Source organism: Antechinus flavipes, chromosome 3 (assembly GCF_016432865.1).
Source record: "Antechinus flavipes isolate AdamAnt ecotype Samford, QLD, Australia chromosome 3, AdamAnt_v2, whole genome shotgun sequence".
NCBI classification, from domain to species: domain Eukaryota; kingdom Metazoa; phylum Chordata; class Mammalia; order Dasyuromorphia; family Dasyuridae; genus Antechinus; species Antechinus flavipes.
Genome location: NC_067400.1, coordinates 575425067 through 575448722, shown reverse-complemented (window position 1 = coordinate 575448722; position 23656 = coordinate 575425067). Strand labels below are relative to the sequence as shown.

Below are 23656 nucleotides of genomic sequence, written 5' to 3'. Positions count from 1 at the left end.
ATGTCTGGGAGGTGCTCAGGCTGTTGAGGGTGGAGGCTCCCCTTGCTTTCCCTTCTTCCCCACTCCCCCTCAGAGGGGGAAGTCTGAGTAATGAGATCCCCGACCAAGGTCAAGATTAAAGGGGGGGGCGGTGTCCTTAAACCTGAGCTGGTGGGGGAAGGCAGCGCCTCTCAGGCCCCCCAGCTTCACTCTGCGCAGCAGAAATCAATATGTTCTTGATTTGTTGTCTGAATACCCGCTCTGCTGCTTTGTCTATGGGGGCTCACATAAAAAAAAGGGCACAGAAATTGGGGACCTGAATTCAAATCCTACTTGTGCCACTTGGGCAAACTGAATCCTGGGGACTCCGTTTCCTCCTCTCTAAAATGAAGGGGCTGATTTTCAGGGTTCCTTCCAGCATCTCATGGAGGGGAGCTGGGATCTCTGCTCTGGGGGAGCCTTGGCTTCTGGGTCTGGCAAGGAGAAGCTAAGAAGTTTCAAATGACGCTTTCTTGGTTGCGGAACACTGGGTGTGTCCCTGGATGTTGGGACCCAGGATTTCTCCTCCCCTCCCTGCATGCACAAACTCGCTGGGTTCCGAAAGCTGCCCAGAGCCCAGAAGCTTCTCTCTTGCTCCTGGTGGGAGCTCCCCCCCTTCTCCTCTCATGGCTCCCCCCCTGCCCATGGATGCCCTCTGGCAGTACCAGTTCCGCCTCATCCTTCTGGGGGACTCCACAGTGGGCAAGTCCTCCCTGCTGAGACGTTACACCGAGGGCGTCTTTGTGGACTATCTGGACCAGACGGTGGGAGTAGATTTCTACATCCACTTTGTGGAAGTAGAGCCTGGGGTCCAGGTGAAGCTCCAGTTCTGGGACACGGCGGGCCAGGAGCGATTCAGGTGACTATGTGCTAGGAGGGGCTTAAGCTGGCTTCTCAGTCCTTGTTTTGTCCTTGAATGACCTTGGCCAACACTCTTCCCAAGTGGAGGTCAATTTTCTTCTCCACAGAATGAGATCACCTTCCGGCCCCTTCCAGCTCCAAGATCCTGGGAATCCGAATCCTCATGGGCTAGAGTGGTATGGGGGGCTGGTAGCTCCCGGGGCCACCCAGATGGGGTTGGAAAGTGGGGCTAGAGAATGGGAGAACTGTGCAGTTGGCAAGGGGAAGACCACGGACCCTCCAGAGCCCCATCACAGCTCTCTCAGCCTGATCCTGGCTCCTGGGTTACCACAGACCCCCGGGGTTACCACGGACCCCCAGGCCTGGGCTGCACTGCTCCCAGGGACTCTGCACCCTCACACCTGGTGGCAACAGGCCCAGGATTCATCTTTCATTCATTCCTCCGCCAGCTGTGGCTCCAAAATGTGGGGGGGCTGGGGTTCCCCGAGTTCCCTACTCATGAAGAGTAGAAGGCATGGACGTGGGGGATCTGGTCTTTGCTTCTTAAGGGAGGGGGCTGGAGCTGCAGCTTTCAGCCAGGTAGGAATGGGAAAGAGTGGCTGGGAGGCTTTCCTCCTGCCCTCGGGGCTTGACAACTGCTCTCACATCCTTTTAACCCTCCCCTGGCCCGGGATTCGAAGCTAGGGGCCCCCAAGCCCTGGCTGGGCCGAGAAGAGCAGATCCCGTTTTTCCCCTTTTCTCTCCCCATCTCCCAGTGCCCAGAGAGTGCTGGGCTTGCTTTTGATCCTCCCTCCTCCTGGCTGTGACCTATTCCATTCTTCCAACGTGTTCCTTCTCCCATCATCAGAGATGGGCGGAGGGCAAGGGTTCGAGGGGGGCCAATCAGGGTCTGAGTTTGGATGCTCCCTGAGCTTAGCGCCACAGATGTAGAGCTGGAAGGGGCCTCCGAGGCCATCCATGAATCCGTCAATCACTCACCATTTACATAGGACTTACTATGTGCAAGCATTTTGCAAAGCTGCGAGAATGCCAAAAAGGTCAAGGAGTCGCTGACCTCAAGAGCTTACAATCCAATGCAAATCACGCACGCATGCATGTATATATTGCACATGTGTTATGATCCAACGGGTACAACATACAAATCACACACGTGTCCGGGCCCATCACACACATGTATGTTGTGGGGCTGCCTAATCAGTATCTGGGACAAACAGAAGGCACTCAGCCCAGGAAGGGCGCTCCTGGGGGGCGGGAAGCCGGGGAGACCAGGGGCAGTGGCTGTTCCAGGCCGAGTCTGCCCAGGGTGGAGAGATGGGGTCTTAGTATCTAGTCTGACCCACTCACATCATACATCCGAGGCCCAGGAGACTGACTTGTCCAAAGCCACACAGGTAAGCAGGATTTGAACTCGGGTCTTTAGATTTCAGAGCCACTAATCTTCCCACCATACAACTCCGCTTCCTTACTAAATGTGTCACTGAGGTCAAGTCATCCTATGTCTCTAAGCCTCAGTTTCCCCATAAATTTTTAAAAAAAGTAAAAAAACCTCCCGGGGCTATTTATTGCAAAAAACAAATGAGATCAAATGTCAAGCGTTATATGAGTGTAAATTATCTTGTATTCGTCTGCGAGGTAGGGAAGGTGCAATCGTACCAATTTAACAGATGGTAAAACTGAGGCGAGAGTAAGATGGCTTGCCAGAGCTGTGGCAGGCCCTCTGCCCCCGCAGCCTTCCCTTAGTGCAGAGAAGTGACTGCTCTCTCTCTGCTGAAGGTCGGTGACGCGGTCTTACTACCGGAACTCGGCGGGGGGGCTGCTGCTGTTCGACGTGGCCAACCGAGCATCCTTTGAGAATGTTCCCAAATGGCACCGGGAGGTCCTGGACAAAGTGAAGCCCTTCGAGGTCATCTTCCTGGTGGTGGGGCACAAGAGCGACCTGGTGGCCGAGCGACGGGTGAGCCCCGAGGAGGGAGAGCGGCTGGCCACCTCCCTGGGGGCTCGCTACGTGGAGACCTCGGCCAAGAGCAACAGCAACGTCGCCCTGGCCGTCCAGCTGCTCGCCCAGGACATCTACGCGGCCGTGAAGAAGGGGACCATGGCCCCGAGCACAGAGTGGGACGGGGTGAAGAGCCGGGTGCCGACCTGCCCTTGGCAACAAGAGACGAAGGGCAGCGGGGAAGGGTGGAAGTGTCCGTGCTGGTGATGCATGAGCCATGGCGCCTCCATGGAAAGACCCTTTCCTCCCTTCCTCTTTCTTCCATTCCTTTCTTTTTCCCTCTCATTACCAAGCCCGGGCACAGTGAGCACTTAAAAATGCTTCATGATTGATTGGTTTCCAGTTGTCTCAATTACCTGATGGTTAACTTATTTACAAATATTTGCATTTTTCACAATTTGGTCAACAGTACTGAAGGGCACCATGGAATTAAATCAATTGCTAGTTGTTACTGAAGGAGTTGCTTCACTTCTCAGCCTTACTTTTCTTCATCTGTAAAATGGGCTTGACAAATACCAGAAAACCAATTAATGACTAATAACTCATAATAATAAAGTAGGTTAATATCTATTCCTTTCATAAGGATTTTCATAAAACAACTTTTTTGTTAAAATGATTAGGTTTCTTGGTCTTTGCTCACTGGCCCTAGTCTTAATAACTAGTTTTCATATTTTACTTTTACTTGCCTAGCATATTTCCCTTCCCATCAGTCACACAGGCATGACTATAGGAACAGCTCCTGTTGCCGTTCTCTTGACACTGTAAGGCAGGTTCCAACCCTTAATCAATGGCTCCAGACTCCTAGCTGATCCCAATCACAACTAGGCATTGATCCCAAAAGAGGCAGGGAACAAAGGTGGTCTTGGAAGAACCATTTCCTGGGTTGTTCTTGGTGATCCTGGCCACAAGAGGTTTCAATCTGAACTTTTAGTTCTATGTGGCCCTCTTCTGTACCCAGGACTGATTAGGTTTCTTGAGGGGACAGGCAGGATCAGAAAGAGGATGGTGGCTTTTAGCCTATACTGCTGCAAGGAGAATTCCTTATGGGACAGGTTTTCTTCTGCCCAATTGGAATAATTAAGCCAGAACCATCATCCTGTGCCCACCAGTGGTCTGACTGGCTTTTGGACAGAATACTGGAAAACACTATGAGTGGGTCCTGAGACCTCTGGTTGAACTGCAATTCAATTAACACTGCCCTCTACTGTCTATAGTTTTTCCATTATCTTCTCCCTTCATTCCTTTACCCCCAAAGTGGATGCAGCAGGACTGGGCATCCTGCACTGTTAGATTAATAACATCTTTATTTTTGAAAAACAAATCAAAGTCATATTTTATATAAACACTGACATTACAAAGTATGGGGAAGGAAAGGGAAACAGAAACTTCTACCGTCGCATCAAACAAGACCAGGATGCTCTCTGTCCCTTGGACAACCAAAACCACTTAGGATAAACCACAAACAAAACCTCCTTTGGGCTGAGATACATTGCACTCTTCTGAGAGGGCAAGTAAAAGGAAGGGGAGCTGGGACCATATAATGGCTAGGGTTTTTGGCAGGTCTCCTCAGTCACTAGAGATATTGCTGTACTGTTAATAAAAATATATATGCTTCTCTTTAAAGCATAAAAAAAAATTCCATAGGCGATATTGTGGAGGCCTATCTGGTATCTCCCAACGCAGTGCCGTCTTCTCCCTACCCTCCTGTGGGTTATTTCTTGGTTGTTTTGCGGATCAAGGCCATTCTCTGAAAAAAACAAGAGAGAGAGAGACATTCAATGGACTCGTAAGCCCAGAGTGAGGTATGGTAGGTAAAAGGATAAGGAAAAAGAAAATGTTCTCCCTGGGAATAGGGACTCGTGACACTAAAGACCCATAGTGGGCCCAGGGGATGGAGCAGACGTCCACTAGAACGGGACAGCAAATACCCATCAGAGGGGCTTTTGAGCCCTGACCAGCTTGTCCTGGGGGAGGGGACTAAGGGACACACGGACAGCTGCTTCGGCCCCCATACCTGTTTGTGAGCCTCTGTGGTGCAGGCCTTTTTGTAGGGCCGTATTTCTTCTGAACCAAAGCCTGGGATCCACATGTTCCACTGGCGCTCTAGAAGACAGAAGGACGCCAAGGTGAGGGGGGGAAGCCTGAGGAAGGTCAGGAGCTCCTGAAATCGCAGCAGGGGAGGGCTGGACCAGGCCCCAGCTACTTTCATCCCTACTAAGAGGCCAGGCTTCTCTTACCTGTCTGAGCTGACTGGTTACTCCTGGCTCTCAACACAACGTTCACATTCTCCCATGGCAGGAGAAGGCCACACAATCTGGACAAGTCTCTGGCTACTGACTAGAGAACAACAGCTAGAAGCTGGTGGAAAACACAGCAGATCCCTGTGTGTCTGCCTTAAGTTTGAGATAAACCACACACACACACACACACACACACATCTTTAATCCAAGAGAGAAGAGTATACATTAACTGTACAGGCTACTGTTTCCTGCTCCCTGCCTATGTCAGGCACAGTCTACAACCTCTCTCTTGCCCACTCCCCCAAGGTGCCAGCTGTCCATTTCCCCCACACCCAAGGTTATACTAGCTACCCTGGGCTTCGAGGACCACTTCGGTCTTCGGTTCTGGGTAAGCCACACTGGTTGGGTCCTTTCCAGCCCTAAGATTGACTCTTGTCTTCTCTGCCAAAGAACAAAGGAGAGTCGGACACCTCTGCCTTAACTGCCTTGTCATTCTATCATGAGCAGTATTTCTGTTCATTCTGTGATCTTCTTTTCCCTAATATAAGTTAAAAAATTCTTTTGACTGTCCTTAGTTCTTTTGCATCCAATCACTAAAGCTCTCTCCAATTAGCCCTCGGTACTAAAGGGGGAAAAAGCATACAAAACATGGACAAGGGATGGTTCTTGCTTAGATGAGGTTTATAAGAAATTATAAGAGATAAGTTCTGGTGGTGGTGGGAATATGGAAAAACATAATACATGAATGCACTATTAGTGGAGTTGTAAACTGGTCCAACCTTCTGGAGAACAATTTAGAACTATGCCCAAAGGGCTTATTATCAAAATGTGCATACTCCTTGATCCAGTAGTGTCTTTACTGGGTCTGTATCCCAAAGAGATCATAAAAGAGTGAAAAGGACTTCTAAATACAAAAATATTTATAGCAGCTCTTCCTGTGGTGGCAAAGAATTGGAAATTGAGGAGATGGCCATTAATTGTGGTATATAACCATGATGGAATATTATTGTTATAAAAATGGCAAGCAGACCAGGTTCAGAAAAACATGTAAAGACTTATATGAATTGATGAAGAGAAGAGAGAAGAACCAGAAAACTGTATAAGGGAACAGCAATATTATTAAAAATAATTAACTGTGAATGAATTAGCTACTCTGATCAAGATAACGATCTAAGACAATTCCAAAGGACCCATGGTGAAAAATGCTTTCCATCTCCCGAGAAGGAACTGATGAACTCTGAGGGCAGAATGAAGGATACTTTTAAAACTTTTTTTTTCCCATCGCAGCTAATATAAAAATTATTTTGCATGACTTCACATATAAATGGCATATTCCTTGCCTTCTCTATGGATAGGGAGGCGTAAAAGCGACGCAGAGAATCTTAAACTCAAAAAACCACTAAAGTAGTTAAAAAATAAAAAAGAAATAGAAAATGAAGTGACACATAATGTGCAAAGTGTGCAAAGAAGTAAAAGTAAAGCTTATGCAAGGCATGAAGGAAATAGGGCAGAGTGACTACCACTTTGGAGAACCAGGAAGTCAGAGAAAGCCTTTGTGGAAGGCCTTGAATGCAACATCAAGGATAGAAATGTGAGGTAGGGATGAGGGGAACAGTACTTGGCCCTTGTTTAGCTAGGTCAATTCAAAGTCAGCCTGAGGGGAGACGCTGCCAGACAACCTTTGGCATCCTGCCTTGTGTCTGTTTAGAACACCTTGGGTGAAGACTTACTGAGTTAACTTCAAGAGCTCAAGACCTACTTATTGATCTTGTTCTGACTAGTAACTTACTCAGGCTGTAGGTGTACATTCATAATAGGATTTGCTTCAAGGCAGCATGGGACAGCAGAAAGAATACTGGGCTTTGGGTCCAAATACGGCTTCTGTTCTTTACTACCAGTATGGCACTGGAAAAGTCACTTGCTCTCTATGAACCTTAGTTTCCTTATCTATAAAATGAAGTGTTGGACGACCCAGCATCAGTTGATAAGCATTTATAAAGCACTTTCTATAGCCAGGGAGGTGGAGGCAGAGACAAGGCAGCAGACACCGAATAGATCCCTCTTTCAGTTCAAAAGCCATGACTCCTTTGCACCCACTATGAGCCCCCTGGGGTCTGTAAGCAGGCAGTAAGAGCAGCCAACATTTACAGACAGCTTGAAGGCCTGCAGGGCACAGAGCAACCCTTCTTTCACTTGATCTTCACAAGCCGTGAGAAGTGGCCTGTTATCTTCCAGAGGCTGTCCCAGGCTGGGTAACTTGGGGATCTTTCAACTGCTCAGCACACGTGCTCTGCACACAACAGCCACCCAATCCTGACGTGAGCATTTCAGGGCTCTGTTACTGTGGAGTTCTTCCCAGTCATGTCTGATTCCCATTTGGGTTTTTCTTGGCAGAGATACTGGAGTGGTTTGCCATTTCCTTCTCCAGCTCATTCTACAAGTGAGGAAACTGAGGTAGAGTAAAGTGACATGCCCAGGGCCACACAACTAGGAAATGTCTGAGGCTGAATTTGATCTCAGAAAATAAGTCTTCTTGACTCCAGGCTCAGTATTCTGTGTGCTATGATGCCCCTAACATCCTGTTTTTAAAATTTATAAAGAGATTTTTTTTGCAAATATGTGGGATAGTAATTGTGAATGATTATCATCATTTTACATATGAGAAAATGGACTTAACCCTGGGATAAAAGCCCCTCCCACAAAGATGTGGCCTTGGAGAACTGGCTGTTGGGGAGCTGGCGGGGAGGAGTGGAACCCATGGATGCTGCTTGTGAGCAGATGTGACTCAGAGTTCCCCAGGACTGGTAGGGTTTTGTTCTTCTGGGAGTGGACAGGAGGAGAAAAAGAAAAGGAAGGGACTAGGTCTGGATGCCCACCCGAGGAGAGTTTGCAGCCCCTTCACTACCTCAGGCAGGGAGCAGCAGGAGAGAGCAGGTACTGACCAGGCCAGGGTACCAGGAGCAGATACCTGCAGATAAAGAGGGACTGGGCAGAGGAACAGAAAGCAGCATGTGTGAAGCCTCTGGCTGGTGAGATGACTGATGTCCAGATTCTTCACTTCCCCTTCTTCCTTGGTGAGAGCCCAAGGGAACCTCACTCCCTTTTACCTACTTGACCTTGTTTCTTCTTGTAACTACTAGGGAGGAGAAGACACTATCATTTTGTAACTTGGAAGTAGCTGGAAGTAGAGAGGAGCTGGGCCTGGTGCGATTTGTCCATGAGCCTCCTCCTGACACTGCTGCTGGAACCTGCTCTTGCTGCCCTGGGGGACTCCTAGCACACAGGCCTCTATTTCCACAGAGTCTAGCCTCCACATGGACCAGTCGTCTTCTCATCCCCCACTCCTTGCACTAAAGTTTAGGGTCATAAAGTTAGTAAGTGCCATAGCTGGGCCTTGAACTCAGGCCCATAAGTTTGATGTTCAGTGTATTTATGTAAACCACAAGAGACAGAAATGATGCTCTAGGCTAGTCTCTGGGTCTTGAACTTCTTCCTCTCTAAAAAGAAAAGTCTTTTTAGGTCCCTTTCTAATTCCCATACTCTAGGATTCTATGAACTGATTTACTGAAATCCCAGACTCTGCATTCATATGCTCAGTAATCTGACCCACTGTACCATTTGTCTACTGAATGAATAATAAATGATTCTTATATTTAACAGGATAACTTTAAAAAAATAAATGTTTGAAGTGTTAGGTGCTTTGAACTGGTTAAGGGAAACAAAACAAAAATTTGGCGTGATTTGTTTATAAAGTCTTAGATTGGGATCAGGGTTAAGTAAATTAAAACAGCTCACGTTAATTTTTGATTTAATTCACTGACTTAAATATGACTTTTCAGATATGGGCTTTTTGTATAATTCAAGACACCATCCAATCACAGTGGGCATGTAGTGGGAGGTAGGATACAATTACTTGGCAAGGGAAAGACCATCACTACCTGCTACTGACAGGGAAGCTTAAGGAAGAGCTGAACAGACAGCTGGGTGCTGGAAGCTTCAGAGCTTCCCACATTTCCACCCACTGAGGAGCAGGCCTTTCCTATGCTCAGCCTTGGGCTAGGGGTTTTACTATGATAATTACTTGCTTCTGGGTCTCTGAAGTCACTTGTTTCACCCTGTTTTTTATTTTTTTATTTTTAAACAGCTAAAAATAGTTGTTGTGATGAGTATTATTTTCATGTGTTATCTCTTTGGCAACAAAGCAAGCTGATGAGGTTTGAAATGGTGGCCCTTCTTCCACCCCTGGCAGAGAGCAGGCCTTCAAGGACCTCTACACTGGGACATGGAGAGCTCACTTTGCACAACTTCCACTCTAACCAAAATGATTCCTTGTCAAGCCCCGAGACTGCTCTGCATTTCCACACTTGCTAAAACATACTTTCTCTTGTCTTGTACCCCACCAGCTCCCACCTCCTCTAGAAAGCCACCATGATCCTCCCACTCCAGAAGACCACAGCTCTTGGCTGGACTTTCACATTAGAGCTGATGCTATGTTGAAGTGTTAGGTGCTTTGAACTGGCTAAGGGAAACAAAACAAAAATTTGGCGTGATTTGTTTATAAAGTCTTGGATTAGGATCAGGGTTAAGTAAATTAGAACAGCTCATGTTAGTTTTTGATTTAATTCACTGACTTAAATATGTCATCTCAGAGCACAAACTCCCAGAGAGCAGGCCCAAGTCTTATTCCTAGGATCTAAGATTAGAAAAACTATCTGACTCCCTTTGTTTTACAAAAGAAGGAATGGAGACTTGAGGGCTTAATTACCTACCCCCAAGACTACCCCCAATAACAAATGATGGAGCCAGCACCAGAACCCAGGATTTGGGATTTCACTCCAGTGACTTCCCCCATCCTTTGCTGCCACTGCCTGGACCATGGGCTACACTCCACAACTGCTCCTCAGTGCTTTTCACTTATGAAATGCTCAGTAAAATGCCTGCTTAGTTGCATTAATGAAAATGGCCTCTGTTCCCATATCCCAAAGAAATCATAAAAAGGAGAAAAGCACCCACATGTGCAAAAATGTTTGTGGCAGCCCTTTTTGTAGTGGCAAGAAACTGGAAAGTGAATGGATGCTCATTAGTTGGAGAATGGCTAAATAAATTATAGAATACAAATATTATGGAATATTATTGTTCTATAAGAAATGATTAGCAGGCTAATTTCAGAAAAGCCTGGAAAGACTTACATGAACTGATACTGAGTGAAGTGCGCAGAACCAGGAGTACATTGTATACAGCAACAAGATTACGCAATGATCAATTTTGATGGATGTGGCTCTTTTCAACAATGGAGAGACAGACAATCTGCATTCAGAGAGAGAACTATGGAGACTGAATGTGGATCACAACATAGTATTTTTATCCTTTTTGTTGTTTGCTTTTTGTTTTTTCTCATTTTTTCTTTTTTGATCTAATTTTTCTTTGCAGCTTGATAATTATGGAAGTATATTTAGCTGAATGGATGCCCACCAATTAGAGAATGGCTGAATAAATTGTGGTATATGAATATTATGGAATATTAGTGTTCTGTAAGAAATGACCAGCAGGAGGATTTCAGAAAGGCCTGGAGAGACTCACATGAGCTGATGCTGAGTGAAATGAGCAGGATCAGGAGATCATTATACAGGGCAACAACAATACTATATGATGATCACTTCTGATGGATGTGGCCCTCTTCAACAACGAGATGAACCAAATCAGTTCCAATAGAGTAGTAATGAATTGAACCAGCTACAGCCAGCGAAAGAATTCTGGGAGATGACTATGAACTACTACATAGAATTCCTAATCCCTCTATTTATGACCGCCTGCATTTTTGATTTCCTTCACAGGCTAATTGTACACTATTTCAAAGTCCGATTCTTTTTGTACAGCAAAATAAGTGTATGGACATATATACATATATTGTATTTAACTTACACTTTAACATATTTTACATGTATTGGTCAACCTGCCATCTGGGGGAGGGGGTGGGGGGAAGGAGGGGAAAAACTGGAACAAAAGGTTTGGCAATTGTCAATGCTGAAAAATTACCCATGCATATATCTTATAAATAAAAAGCTATTTAAAAAAACAGTAAAAAAAGGAAATATGTTTAGAAGAATTGCACATGTTTAACTTATATTGAATTACTTTCCGTCTGGGGAAGGTGTGGTGGAAGGAAAGGAGAAAAATTTGTAACACAAGATTTTTCGAGGGTTTACTATTTTTGCATATATTTTAAAATAAAAAGCTATTAAAAATAAAATAAAATGCTATTTGCTTTTTTAAAAAGGCCCCTGCTGCTCCACAGTGAAATGTGTCCCTGTGAATTAATTTCTAAGAGCATCAAAGCCGTAAGAGCAGTAACTCACATTGCCTCACAACTCCATTAAAGTAATAGCTCCATTTTACAGATCAGGGGTCCCTTGCCACAGAGTCAAGAATTGAATTAAGGCCCCACTCTATTCCTAGTGGGGATCCATCCCAGTTCTTGGCTATTTCTCCCAGGTAACCTGGGGCTTCTTTCCTCCAGGGGCCTCACACCCCATCATAGTGACTCGACTCCAGCCAGCATTCCCATGCCTTCTCCTTTTAGATCTGCAGCAGCCGTTGCAGAGCATGGTTATCACTCACCTAAATGCAGCTGAACATCTTTGACCTCTAAAGTGTTAGATTTTCGATGCCGGGCCAGTTGGCACGCTGCCGTCACTACACTCTCAATGAAGTCATCAGCGATCTGTAGTAGCATCTGGAGGGACGGCAGGAAAACAGGCCAGGTCTGAGCTCTGGCAGAGACTGGCACAGCTGCCTGAAGCAAGCAGGACTCCTGGGGAGGGCCTCCAGTCAGCAGTGGGTGGGGCTGTTACTCTTAGGGGCAAAGGAAGACCACCTGGGCCCCAACTATGCCCTCTCTGGATGCCCACCAGTCACTCGCTCTCACCATTCAGTGAGAGGAAATGACAGGTATCTGACCAAGTCTGCACACACATATACAAGAAGTACAAGAGAAGCCCTGGAAGATGAATGACCACAAGTTATATCGGCTCTGTTGACCTAACTCCTGGTCATTCTCTCCTATGGACCCTGAGTACTACATCAGGCAGAGGACATGGATTTGCTATTTAACATCTTGATGAGGAAATCTGCTTTTCTCTGGCCTTTAATTTCTTCCAATGCCAAAGAGGTTAGGGATAAATTTTAGCTCATCCTAAAGAAAACAATTACAGTTACCATGTGGAATAGGGTGATCCCTCACCACTGGGGGTATTCAAGTAGAGGATGGGCTACTACAGAAGGAATTCTCAAATTAGGATGAAGGCTAATGAGTGAGTATAAGCAAGATTATCCTCTCCCCTCATCATCATCATCAGCTAGTGACCTACCTCTTCCACATCTTCATCCAGCTGTTCATTGGGATCTACTTCTCTAACCAGGTCCTGTAATTTCTTCTTGGTCAAAACCTAGCAAAGAGGGAGAATTCTTAGCCTTGTTTTAGGAAAATACATAAACAGGTCAATTTGTGAGGAGAGTTAAACAGAAGGTTAATATAAATTCTGTCACTTAGCATTTGCAATGCAAAACTCCAAGGTAAACCCCTGCCTAGGGGATCTTGTAGAGATCACCCCAGCTGGTAGAGCCAGCTCTATCAGCTTCTGAGAAGAGAAGGTAGAAAGAAGAGCAAGGTCTTTGTATACCTAGAGAAACCATGTAACCCATAAAGGTGTAGAAATTCTGAGAATCTGGGAATTCCAGACACACCTAAAGATCCCAGCAGTGGGCAAAGGCCCCCATATTGTTGTCCCTGATGCCCCCATAGCTGCCTCCTGGCTTTGCTAGATCTATGGGGAGCACCCAAGAAGGAGACCAACAAGGAAGTTGATAGTGAAAGCTGGCCTTTTAGTTCCCATCTAAAAGGCTTCCTTCCTGAGCTTCACTTCCTTGACTTTCTCCCAGTCATGCAGGCTGCATGCAAAAAAGGCTTATCTTTGGTTTATAAGATTGTCTTTTGTTTCTCACATCAAATCATTCAGTTCTGCTGATTCTTCCTTTAAAATGTTTTTTAGATTCATCCCTCTGTTAGCTATCTCTACCCTGATTCATGGCTCACACCTGGGTAACTTCCCAGCATGGCCCTTCCCTCCATTTGTACCCATCCTATACCCAAAGATCTCAAATTTATGGTCTCCTAAACTCCAAATGCAGCAGAATAAGATCAAAATGTAAATGGAAACATTTAACAAAATAAGTAAAAATACAATTTAACAAAGGAAGGAATGCTGAATTTGGAGACAAAGGACTTTTGTTCAGATCCTGACTTGGCCCTTTGACCTCAGAACCTCAATTAAACTCTTTGGATCCCAACTTCCCTCATCTATAAAATAGGGAGGTTGGACTCAGAGGTCCTTTTTGATTTTCAATCTCCTTAGAAGGAGCTAGGGCGCTAGAGTGCTGGGCCTGGAGTCCAAAGACCTTAGTTTAAATCCAGTCTCAAACACTTACTAGAGCAAAGTCACTCCATTTGTCTTAAGTTTCTCCAATTGTAAAATGGGGATAACAACATTTACCTCACAGAGTTGTAAAACTCAAATGATATAATAATGTTAAAAAAAAAAAAAAGTGCTCAGTACAGCACCTGACACACAGTAGGTGCTGTACAAATGCCATTCCCTTGCTTTTCCAGACTTACGTCACAGTCCTATCCCATTTCCAATCCATTCCAGTCAAGTAGGCCCATTTGTTTTCTGTACATGACACTGAGCCTTTGCAGAGACTGCCCCCATAATTGGAACATTCTCTCTCCTCATTTCCAGTTCCTTTGAAGGCTCAGCTATAGGACCCCTCCTCAGGAGAGCTTTTTGGGTTCCCCCAGATGCTAATGTTCTTTCTCTCATTCCAAATTACTCTGTATTCAATCTGTGTGTATGTTGCAGACTAAAGCACCTGGAGTTGCTTTTGTGGTCTGGTCCTTTAATTGCATTTGTATAAAAATGTGTTCCTAGTGAAACTTCCTCTGCCAATGCTGATGGGTAACTATTTTGCCATTCATAGTTTTAAATCCAAGATAGCATAGCTGCAGTGTCAGAGGTAGGAGTCAATCCTAGTTTGTTTTGAATGAGTCGGGATTTCTACCTATTACATACTTTTGCCTCTCACCTGGCACATAGTAGGTGCTTAATTATAGCAAAACTGAGATCTCAGAATGGTGGCTGGGTTGAAAAAATATATAACTAAGTGGAGAAAGTTACACCTCATTGTCTCAAACATCTTTGTCCTGATCTTTTCTAACAACTTACCCTAATGCTTACATCAATTCCCTTTATTACAGAGAAATGAGTACTGAGCACAAGATGGCCATGAGAAACAATGAACAAAACTCCCAGAAGGCCAAGCTGGTACCTGATTACTTTCTGGACTAAGACGTCCCCCTGCCCCTGGGGGGCCTGGCATCTTTCCCACTGTGGTACTGTTGGCCATGGACCCCTGAGGGGGGGTGCTTGAAGGTTCTGGTTTTATGGATGAGAAGTTGGAGAGGTTGATCAAGGCTGAGGGGCCAAACTGGTTCATAATCTGTCGGGCTTTGGCCTTCAGTTCATGGAGCTTGTCAAGATCCTGTTTTTTTTTTGGATTGTGGGGACCAAGGCCAATCAACTGGGGAAAAAAAACATAAAAATATATTTCAGAAGCATCAGTAACAAAGGGTGGACATTTCACAAAACTGCGTGTTTGTTAGAGTTTTAGAACTTGGGTTCATTTGAAATAGTCACAAGTTTATACCTTTGATTATAAAAACAGAGATGGAAACCAATGCATAGCTTACCTGACATTTGGAAACCATCTCTCCTTTACCACCTATCTGAAATAGTCTTCAGAACAGGAAGAAGGCAAATGGATCAAAGAATCACATACAGACATTGACTAAAAAAAGTAAGATATTTCTGAGGTTTATATAAAAACAGAACACTTGATAATGATAAAGACATAGGATCATTTGGAGAAAATATGTATTAAATCCAAATAACATACTAGAATCACCTCTGTAGATAGGAGCACAGCCCCAGTAATTCAGAAATGATTAGTAACTCATATTAGCACACCACATCATGCACCAACACTCAATGCAGTTATGTCCAACAAACGAAGCTCAACAGTTTTTAAGAGTAAGTTATCTTTTATCATCAACAGCAATTTTGGTTCTGTTGTTAATCTTTAAGATGCCAAATCAGCCTTTTAAAAAGTACCCTGAGCCTGTTAGCATGGCAAGATAGTGCATACTCAAAACTCTGGCCGCAAATGCCATGGTCACATTCATTAGCTTACTTACAGCTATCTGAGTGTCTAGATCTTTAATTACATCAGCAACTGCTGTGAGCCCAGTGAAAGGAGGCGCAGCCATTGCCTAAAGTTTTCTGAAAGGAAACAAATGGCACCAAATGCTCCCTCCTCCTATGTCACAACTTGGGCTGTCAGGTCTTAGAGAAAGAAGGCAGTGGAGGCTGCTTGTCCTTAATGAAAAAGGGCCCGAGTGATCAAGCCAGTTTTGTTAAAGCTTGCTCTGAGGGGTGCTCACCAGCTCCTGGAAGGGTAAATGTCTATTGTTAGGAATGAGCTCAGAGTCACCAAAACCGACTGCAGCCGACCAACGGGTGGAGATGTGCGGCCTGGCTGTCCAATGGCAGGGTCCTGGGGGTAGAATCGGGATCCCACACAACTCCTTCCAGAACTCTGGGCTCCTCTGTATTCTGTGCCTGGCTCATTGCTCAGCAGCTGCTCATTAGGGTCACTAATGATGATTGGCTCCACATGGGCAGGCTCTACTGCCTCACAGTGGGATCTTGGGGCCTATACCAGTGAGGAGAAAACTGGACAGAGGTAGCACACTAGAAGGGCTGTACCATGTGTCACTTGTCCAGGGACCAGTCTTTTTGGGTTAGATGCAATGGCCATTGGGGTCCCTTCCCCCACCACCCCCTTTGAAATTCTGTCACAAGTTTGGCACCAAGATTTTTTTTTTTAACCATATCAACTCATGATGACTGTGTACAAACAGGTAGAGAGAAGGTATAAATCTGTGTTGCTAAAATATGTATCTTTTTTTAAATTTTCACTTTTTTAAAAAAGGTTATACTTATACATTCATTTTTTACATACTTTCATATGAGTCGTGTTGGGAGAAAAAAATCACAACAAAAGGGGAAAACCATGAGAAAAAAAAAGGTGAGAACAGTATGCCTTGATCCACATTCAATCTCCATAGTTCTCTCTCTGGATACAGATGGCACATTCTAAAGTTTATTGGAATTGCCTTGGATCACGAATTGCTAGACAGAACTAAGTCTATATGGGGGATCATCACATCTTGCTGTTACCACGTATTGTTTTTTTGATTCTGCTTGCTTCACTCAGCATCAGTTCATGTAAGTCTTTCCAGGCTTTTCTGAAATCAGCCTGTTCATCATATGAAATATATATTTTGAGGTATTAAAATAATAATGAAGTATTCTGTAAGAAGCTACAAACTGGGCAGAGAACCACTGGAGATCAATGTAGATGTGAAATCACAGATGACAACATGAACATAAACAACGTGAACAATCATAGATAACTCAAGATTAATCTTAAAGCATAATTTCAAAGAGATTTATCTTTTATCTCCTCAGAGCACTTTGTATTTTTACATATGTATCACATGCTAAATCATCCTCTACCTTGTTACAATCTCTCTTTTCCTACTAAAAGTTAAGATCTTTGAAAGCTGAGACCATGTCTCACTGATCTTACTCTGTCCCTTGGCTATATGCCCCACACAAGATAAGGGACACTTGCTAAATGAACACACATATTAGGAGACATCAAAGTCAGCCATGTCTTCTAAATTCTCACAAGTGTTGTCTACATAAGCTGTTTCTTCCCTACATGATAACCAGGTCCTCATGGATTATGCTCGAATGTCTAAGTCCCAACTTCTTAAACTGTGATAATCGAATGTAGGAGTTGCAAAATTAAGATTAATTATAAGTAAATGTTTGATTTGCATATCAAGTTTATATACCTACCTACTTGGGGTCACATAAAAATTTCTTGGGCAAAAAGGGGTCATGAGTGAAAAAAAATTTAAGGAGCCCTGGTCTAAATGAATCGAGATATTTTCTGCAGCAACTATTACAAGGAGTGGTAGGGTGAGAATGATAAAACTATGTGATGTAAACAACTTGTTTTCCACGATGTAAAATATCACGGCTGTCTCTGCATTACTTTTGCTTTCCCCTATTGCCCAGAAGGTTATCACCCTACCATATAGTCCTAATCCCTAAGTCATTTCCCTTGTGACAAAGTGATTCTAGCAACATTCATATTCATATTCAAAAACATTGTTTTTGTTACAGATCAAGGTCAACCTTATTTTGAATGGTACCAAATTCAACATGTAGATCACAGACAGCTTTGGAGCTATCAGTGGCTTTCTGAAAAACCAACTCTGCCCAATTATCTCTGACAACTTAAAATGCTTTTTCTGCACCTAATGAGATAATCACACGATTTCTGTTAGTTTTGTTATTGACATGGTCAATTATGCTGATAGTTTTCCTGATATTTAATCAGCCCTGCATTCCTGATATAAATCTTGAAGAGTTTTAAAATGTTTTAAGGATAGTGTTGAATTAAATGCAACAATATGGAAGAGTAGAAGATGAGATCACACTTGTTCTAGTGGAGGCAGACGTGATATTTGTTTGTTTTTTGCTGAGACAACTGGCGTTAAGTGACTTGCCCAGGGTTATACAGCTAGGAAGTGTTGTGTCTGAGGTCAAATTTGAACAGAGATCCTCCTGACTTCAGGGCTGGTGCTCTATCCATTGCGCCACCTAGCTGCCCTTGTGATATCTGTTTTATGTGGATTTTTATTTGCTGTTCAGTCCCTCAGATGATAAGCATTTGTAACTTGTGCGATGGCAAAATAGGTTTGGGCTCAGAGTTGTGACTTGTTTTAAAATAAACTTTTTTGAACTTTTTTTAAATGGGTCTCTGTTTCAGGAAACTTGGCCATTAAAAAAAAAAAAAAAGCCCTGGAACTACTCAAAGACAAACCAAAAATTATAAAAGGCATGGTAATGCTGGATAGAATACTGGACTTGTAATCAAGAATATCTGGGTTCAGATACCAGTTCAGAAACTTACTAGCTGTGTGCCTTTAGGCAAACAGCTCTGTACCTCAGTTTCCCTATTTGTAAAATGAGGTTAGACTCAATTTCTAAGGTCCCTAACAACTCTAAAAATAAGATTCTATGAATGTATTATACAAAAGATATTAGAATAAATATGTGGTCAGAAAAGTAGATGGGCTGATCACAGAACAAAAGTGAAAGATACTGACACAGGTTGCATGCTCCACTGGGACCCACAAAATGCCAAGAGAACAGCAAGCTCCCACAGACTGGGTGGGACTCTACATGGCTGATTCATGGATTAAGTGTACAGGATGGGCAAAAATGGATGAGTTGCAATCTGATGGAAGAAACTGCCTACCCTGAAGAGATCCCAGATCTGGTGGATTTATCTCCCTTACTGAACTGCAAGGTCCTTGAGGCAGGAAGGACACTTTTGCATTCCCTTACATCCCCCATTCCCAAAGAAGAAGCAATGATAGGACATCATGTAGGAGCCTGTGTCAGAGGGACATGTAGAGGGCCTACAGTGAGAGAGAGAAGGAAGGTATCAGAGGATTACACACAAATCTCGAGCCAGAAAGGACCCCAGGACTCATCTATTCAATCCCCTGGATGAACAATAAAGAAGCTTTCAGAGAGGGAAAAATGACCTGTCCAAGTTACAGAGATATTAAGTGGTGAAACTAGATTTTAGGGGTGGGAATCTCAAAAAAAGGTGAAAGAAAAAACAGAGAGGACCCATTTCATTTGGCCCTTGAAAAGCCTGAATGGGAAAAGTCAGCATGGCAGGAAGTTGTGGGTATCGCAAGTCATGTGATCTACAGGGAATCTAGCATCTAGACTGAGGGAAGGATGGCTTACTGCTCTCTCTGATTCCATTGTGGTGTCTGTTGTTGGGTTAACCAATATCTCTCCCATAATACCAAGGAGTATTAAGGACTATTAGAAAAACATAGACCAGCTGGAATGACAGTACAGGTTTGCAATTCCTGCCTCTGGGGAAGACTAATACTAGTGGATCCCCAAATTTAGGAACACTGAGCTGTAATGTTAGTGCCAAATGGATGCTTACATTAAGTCAGGCATCTATACAGTGAACCCTGGGGATGGTGGGGTCACCAGGCTGTGAAAGAAGTCAGAAACCAAACAAGTCAAACTTGCACATAAATCAGCTGTAGAGTCAGGAGAGGGTTGGGGGGAGGGGAATAATGAATTCAGTTTTAGACATTTTGACTTTAAGATATCCATAGGATATCTAGTTTGAGATGTCCAATAGGCAATTGGAGATGTAAGACTGAAAACTGGTAGAAAGTAGATCTAAGAATCATCTATAAAGATAATATTTGAAACTCTGGGAGCTTAGCTGATGAGATGACCTTGTAAAATGAAATGGGGGGGGAAGAATATAGGGACAGAATCTTGATGGTCTTCTATGGTTAGTGGACATAGAATGGATGAAGATTCAGCAAAGGTGAAGGAAAAAGAGTGGTCAGGCAGTTAGAATAGAGAAGTGTCACAAAAATCCATAAAGAATGTCAAAAGCTGAAGAGAGGTCAAGAAGGATGAGGATAGAAAAGCCCATTAGATTTGGTGATTAAGAGTTCATTAAGAACTGAGTGTGGAACATAACATAGCATTTCACTTTCTTTTATTTACTTGAATTTTGTTTTCTTTCTCAGTTTTTTTTTCCTTAATCCGATTTTTCTTGTGTAGCAAGATAACTGTAAAACTATGTATACATATATTGGATTTAACACATATTTTAACATATTTAACATGTATTGGACTACCTGCCATCTAGGGGAAGGTGGGGGGGAAATTTGGAACAGAAGGTTTTGCAAGGATCAATGTTGAAAAATTACTCACGCATGTGTTTGTAAATAAAAAGCTTTAATTTAAAAAAAAAAAAAAGTTCATTTAATGACTTCATAGAGGGCCATTTCTAATTGTCCTGATCTCTCTCTGGCCACTGGCTCTGGAAGGAGGAAGTGAGGCAGGTGACTTTGCCCAGCCCCCCCCTCAGTTCAGTGAATTCACTTGCTGCTATGGCATCCCCTCCCTTGATGTCATGGCCCTCTGAGAACGAAGGACAAACAGCAATGACTTTGGAGAGAGTAGCTTTGAATGATGAGGCTGGAAGCCAGACTGCAGAGTTATGAGAAAAACAGGAAAGGAAATAGAGGGACTTGCTGCAGACAGATTAGCCACCAAAGGAAGGAGAGAGAGTAGCAAGGATCGATGGACTGAGTGAGGATTTTCTGAGGATAAAGGAAACATGATGTTCACAGACAGTAAGAAAGAGACCAGCAGACAGAGCCTGAAGACTAGTAACAGAGTAGAAATGATAGAAGGGGAAATCAGGATCAGTTTTATAAGTGAAGAGATTTGTTTTGGCAAGAAGGGCCACTTCAAGAGAAACAAAGATGAAAAAGACAACAGCAAAAGGCTGAAATATAAGGTAAGATTTTCAAATGAGAGGATAAAAGGAGACAGAGCTGTGGAAAGTTTGAAGGATGAAAAGGTGTGCAAAGAGTAATCATAATAGGAAACATAAATGTGCACTGAAGGGACTGAATCTCATATGACACACAGATTACAGGTAATAGTGAACGTTTTGTATCTCAACTCCCTACTAGACTGTGGACTCTCTGAGGATAGGAACTATGTTTTGGCTAGTACTCTACAAATAAGACCCCTTAAGGAATGCTTGTTGCTATTACTACAACTTTAAATAAAACTAGAGATTGTTAGTGCTGAATCTAGGGGTTGAATCAAAAGAGATTTAAAGTCTTTTTAAAAAAATGTATGTGTATGTGTATGCATGTAATCTATACACACATTTTATTTGATCTACCCTTGAAAAGTACAGGTATTTAATTATATGAAAACACACAAAAAAAGAATGTTTAAGTTCAAAATATATATATAAAAATATATAAAATTTCTGCTATTTACTGACTCAATCCTACTCTAAGATGTGTGTATGGCCATTAACAAATTCCTTGTTTTCCCCATCTCTCCTATTTCCTTTACTATGTGTATAGCACCAATTACATGTCCTTCTTTTTAATTATATGATTACTGTCACTGCATACTTTCTAGTCCTATTTTCTTAAGGTGTGGGGGAAAAAAAGGCATTACTTGTGTCAATTCATTTAATCCTCAAAACAAACCTCAGAGATAGGTGCTATTATTATCCCTATTTTATAAGTGGAAAAACAGAGGGTACCTCTGTTAGAAGGCTTACCTAGAGTCACACAGTTAGTATAAGTGTTTGGGACTGAGTCTTCCTGATTCCTGAGAGGGTGTGTGTGTGTGTGTGTGTGTGTGTGTGTGTAAGATGGATGAGTGGTGGGAGGGGAGTTGTGTGGGTGCACACCTAGTTATGCCTAATGTATTAAAATACAATTTATACATTTTTATAAACAAGTTTTGGATTTGGGAATACTTTATTATTTTACAAGATTCTAGAACATGCCTTGAACTTTTGGGGGTTGCTCAGACTTTTCTCTCCCATCCTCAGACCCGAACAATCCTTCAAAGATCAGTTCAGACAACACCTCCAGCAGAACTTCTCCATTCCTCATCCCCAGGCTAAACCTTTGAACCGACTGCCCTTCATAACGCACCTATGGCCGTTTTATGGCTTACTTGTATGCATTCCTTATATCTCTAAATAATTAAAAAGTTTCTCGAGAGGATGCATTGCCTTATTTATATTGAAATCCCCATAACAACCAGCTTCTCGAACAGAAAAGACTGTCAAGATGAAGTGATTATTATTCATTTTTAGACAAGGTTCTAGAATATTTCCAGAGTACATGATGCTGTGAGAAGCGGGGAGAGGGAGGGTTACTGCTCCTGTAGCTGGGTCCCGGCACACTTTTCCTCATTCTAACTCTCGGCTGTCTCCTACAAGGAAAACTTTACTTGAATTCAGCACGAGAGGAAATGACCCTAAAAAGTTGGCAGGGACGATGCTCCCTCGAACTCACTGCCAGTTTCCCTCGCCACCAGACTCCCCTGACACCTTCCTGATCCTTCTTCCCCATAAGAATCACCCCGTCCCGAAGACTAGTCACGTCCCTCCACCAAACCCAGCTCTGAGCCGACTCTCCTGCCCGCAGCCACACCCCCTCCCCACCACATCCTGGCTTCCCCCAGACACAGCCCCCTCTTCTGGGCTCTCCTCGGACCCCACCTTCTCACACACCCAGCTTTCTGCCTCCTTGACCCCAGCCGCCCCTTCCTTCACCCTGTCCCTCCGCTCAGCCCAGTGCCGGGCACCCAGCAGTTACTTCTGCCTGACTGAGCCTCGCAGACGCACCGTCCCCCTTCCTGGCCGGCCCCGCACTCACCCGCGGCCAAGCCTTATCTGTCCATGATCTCCGGGCTCCCAGCCGGCACTTACTTGCACTCCTAACTGCCGGGTCCGACTGTGCTTTCCTCAGCGACTACTTCCGGCAATCGCTCTCCCCGCCTCACGACCCGGAAACCCAAAGTCGTTTCCGGGCGGGCAGGGTTTGCGCGCTCAGGAGCACCTCCTCACGTGATCGGTGCCGGGCGCACGCGCGTAGTTTGTAAGCTGCTTTCCCTCGCGCTTCTCGCTTTTCCTGCTGCTCAGTCCCGGAGCTTTTGGGGCTCTGTCCTGGCTGTCACTGGTCCACGCTCCGGCTTCGTGGGGAAAGCAAGCCTGGGGAGGGCTAGACCGAGCCGGCCGGGAGCCGGCCTCCTTCTGCCTAAATTCATTCATTCATTCATTCAATAAACATTAAACGCCCACTTCGGACCAGGCACTGAAGCTGAGCGCCGAGTACATCGAAAGGAAAGAAGCAGCGCCTGCCCTCCAGAAGCTTACAGTTGAACCGTGAAGGCTGGGGGCCCACTGTTGCCTTGAGCGCCTGCTTATTCTCTCTCTCCGCCCCCTCCCCCCCCCCCCCCCCCAGGAGTCTTCTTGCATTAACTCCTTTCCTTGCCTACTGAGCAATCCTGCCTCAGTGGTCATGATGTCCCTCACACTATACCTGCCGTCTCTGCCTTTGCCCGGGATGTTCCCCCAAGTCTGGGACATTGCCCTCCCTGTCCGATGACTCTCAGAACGCCTGGCTTTTGAGATAACTCAAGGTCCGGTCCCCTCCCCCCTCTCCTAGTCCTCCCCAAACACTAGTGAGAAACTCTTTAATCTGGATGTTGTCACCTCCACTAATTACTCTTAGAATCTAAGCTTCTTTGGACAGAGACTGGTATCCCTAGCTTAATAAATGTTTATTAGTTAAATGATTCTATTTTCTTCTCTTGCATATCTTATTTCTTCCCTGGGAGACTTGTAAGGGAGGAATTGTTTTCATCTTTTTTTTTTTTCCCTCCAAATAAATGCCTGGCATCCAGTA

General features: G+C 44.2%; 2 protein-coding genes across 5 annotated transcripts; one reads left to right on the top strand and one right to left on the bottom strand.

Moving 5' to 3' along the window:
- Nucleotides 1–324: 324 nt before the first annotated feature.
- Nucleotides 325–4074, top strand: LOC127555595 (ras-related protein Rab-39B-like). Its single transcript, XM_051988031.1, has 2 exons — nucleotides 325–877; nucleotides 2653–4074. The coding sequence occupies exons 1-2, from the start codon at nucleotides 522–524 to the stop codon at nucleotides 3080–3082; spliced, it is 786 nt and encodes a 261-aa protein (XP_051843991.1). The 5' UTR covers nucleotides 325–521; the 3' UTR covers nucleotides 3083–4074.
- Nucleotides 4075–4161: 87 nt separating this feature from the next.
- Nucleotides 4162–22783, bottom strand: TAF12 (TATA-box binding protein associated factor 12). 4 transcript variants are annotated; one of them, XM_051988032.1, is made up of 7 exons: nucleotides 22625–22732; nucleotides 15422–15506; nucleotides 14497–14748; nucleotides 12483–12560; nucleotides 11734–11848; nucleotides 4890–4978; nucleotides 4162–4622 (listed from the first exon to the last, which is right to left on the bottom strand). In XM_051988032.1, exons 2-7 carry the CDS (start codon nucleotides 15491–15493, stop codon nucleotides 4587–4589), a joined length of 642 nt encoding a protein of 213 aa, XP_051843992.1. In that variant the 5' UTR covers nucleotides 15494–15506; nucleotides 22625–22732; the 3' UTR covers nucleotides 4162–4586. The 4 variants fall into 4 exon arrangements, with proteins under 4 accessions (XP_051843992.1, XP_051843995.1, XP_051843994.1 ...); XM_051988035.1 differs by lacking the exon at nucleotides 15422–15506 and having other exon boundaries at nucleotides 22678–22783; XM_051988034.1 differs by lacking the exon at nucleotides 15422–15506 and having other exon boundaries at nucleotides 22625–22738.
- Nucleotides 22784–23656: the final 873 nt, after the last annotated feature.

What these genes read in the sequence shown, in the direction of transcription:
- LOC127555595 (XM_051988031.1), top strand. Translation starts at nt 522, where the DNA reads ATGTTGGGACCCAGGATTTCTCCTCCCCTCCCTGCATGCACAAACTCG. An exon ending in GCGGGCCAGGAGCGATTCAG is followed by an intron (nt 878 to 2,652) that starts GTGACTATGTGC and finishes TCTCTGCTGAAG; the next exon opens with GTCGGTGACGCGGTCTTACT.
- TAF12 (XM_051988032.1), bottom strand. Translation starts at nt 15,493, where the DNA reads ATGGCTGCGCCTCCTTTCACTGGGCTCACAGCAGTTGCTGATGTAATT. An exon ending in TGGATGAAGATGTGGAAGAG is followed by an intron (nt 11,849 to 12,482) that starts GTAGGTCACTAG and finishes CCGTCCCTCCAG; the next exon opens with ATGCTACTACAGATCGCTGA. An exon ending in AGATGTTCAGCTGCATTTAG is followed by an intron (nt 4,979 to 11,733) that starts GTGAGTGATAAC and finishes TCTGTCTTCTAG; the next exon opens with AGCGCCAGTGGAACATGTGG.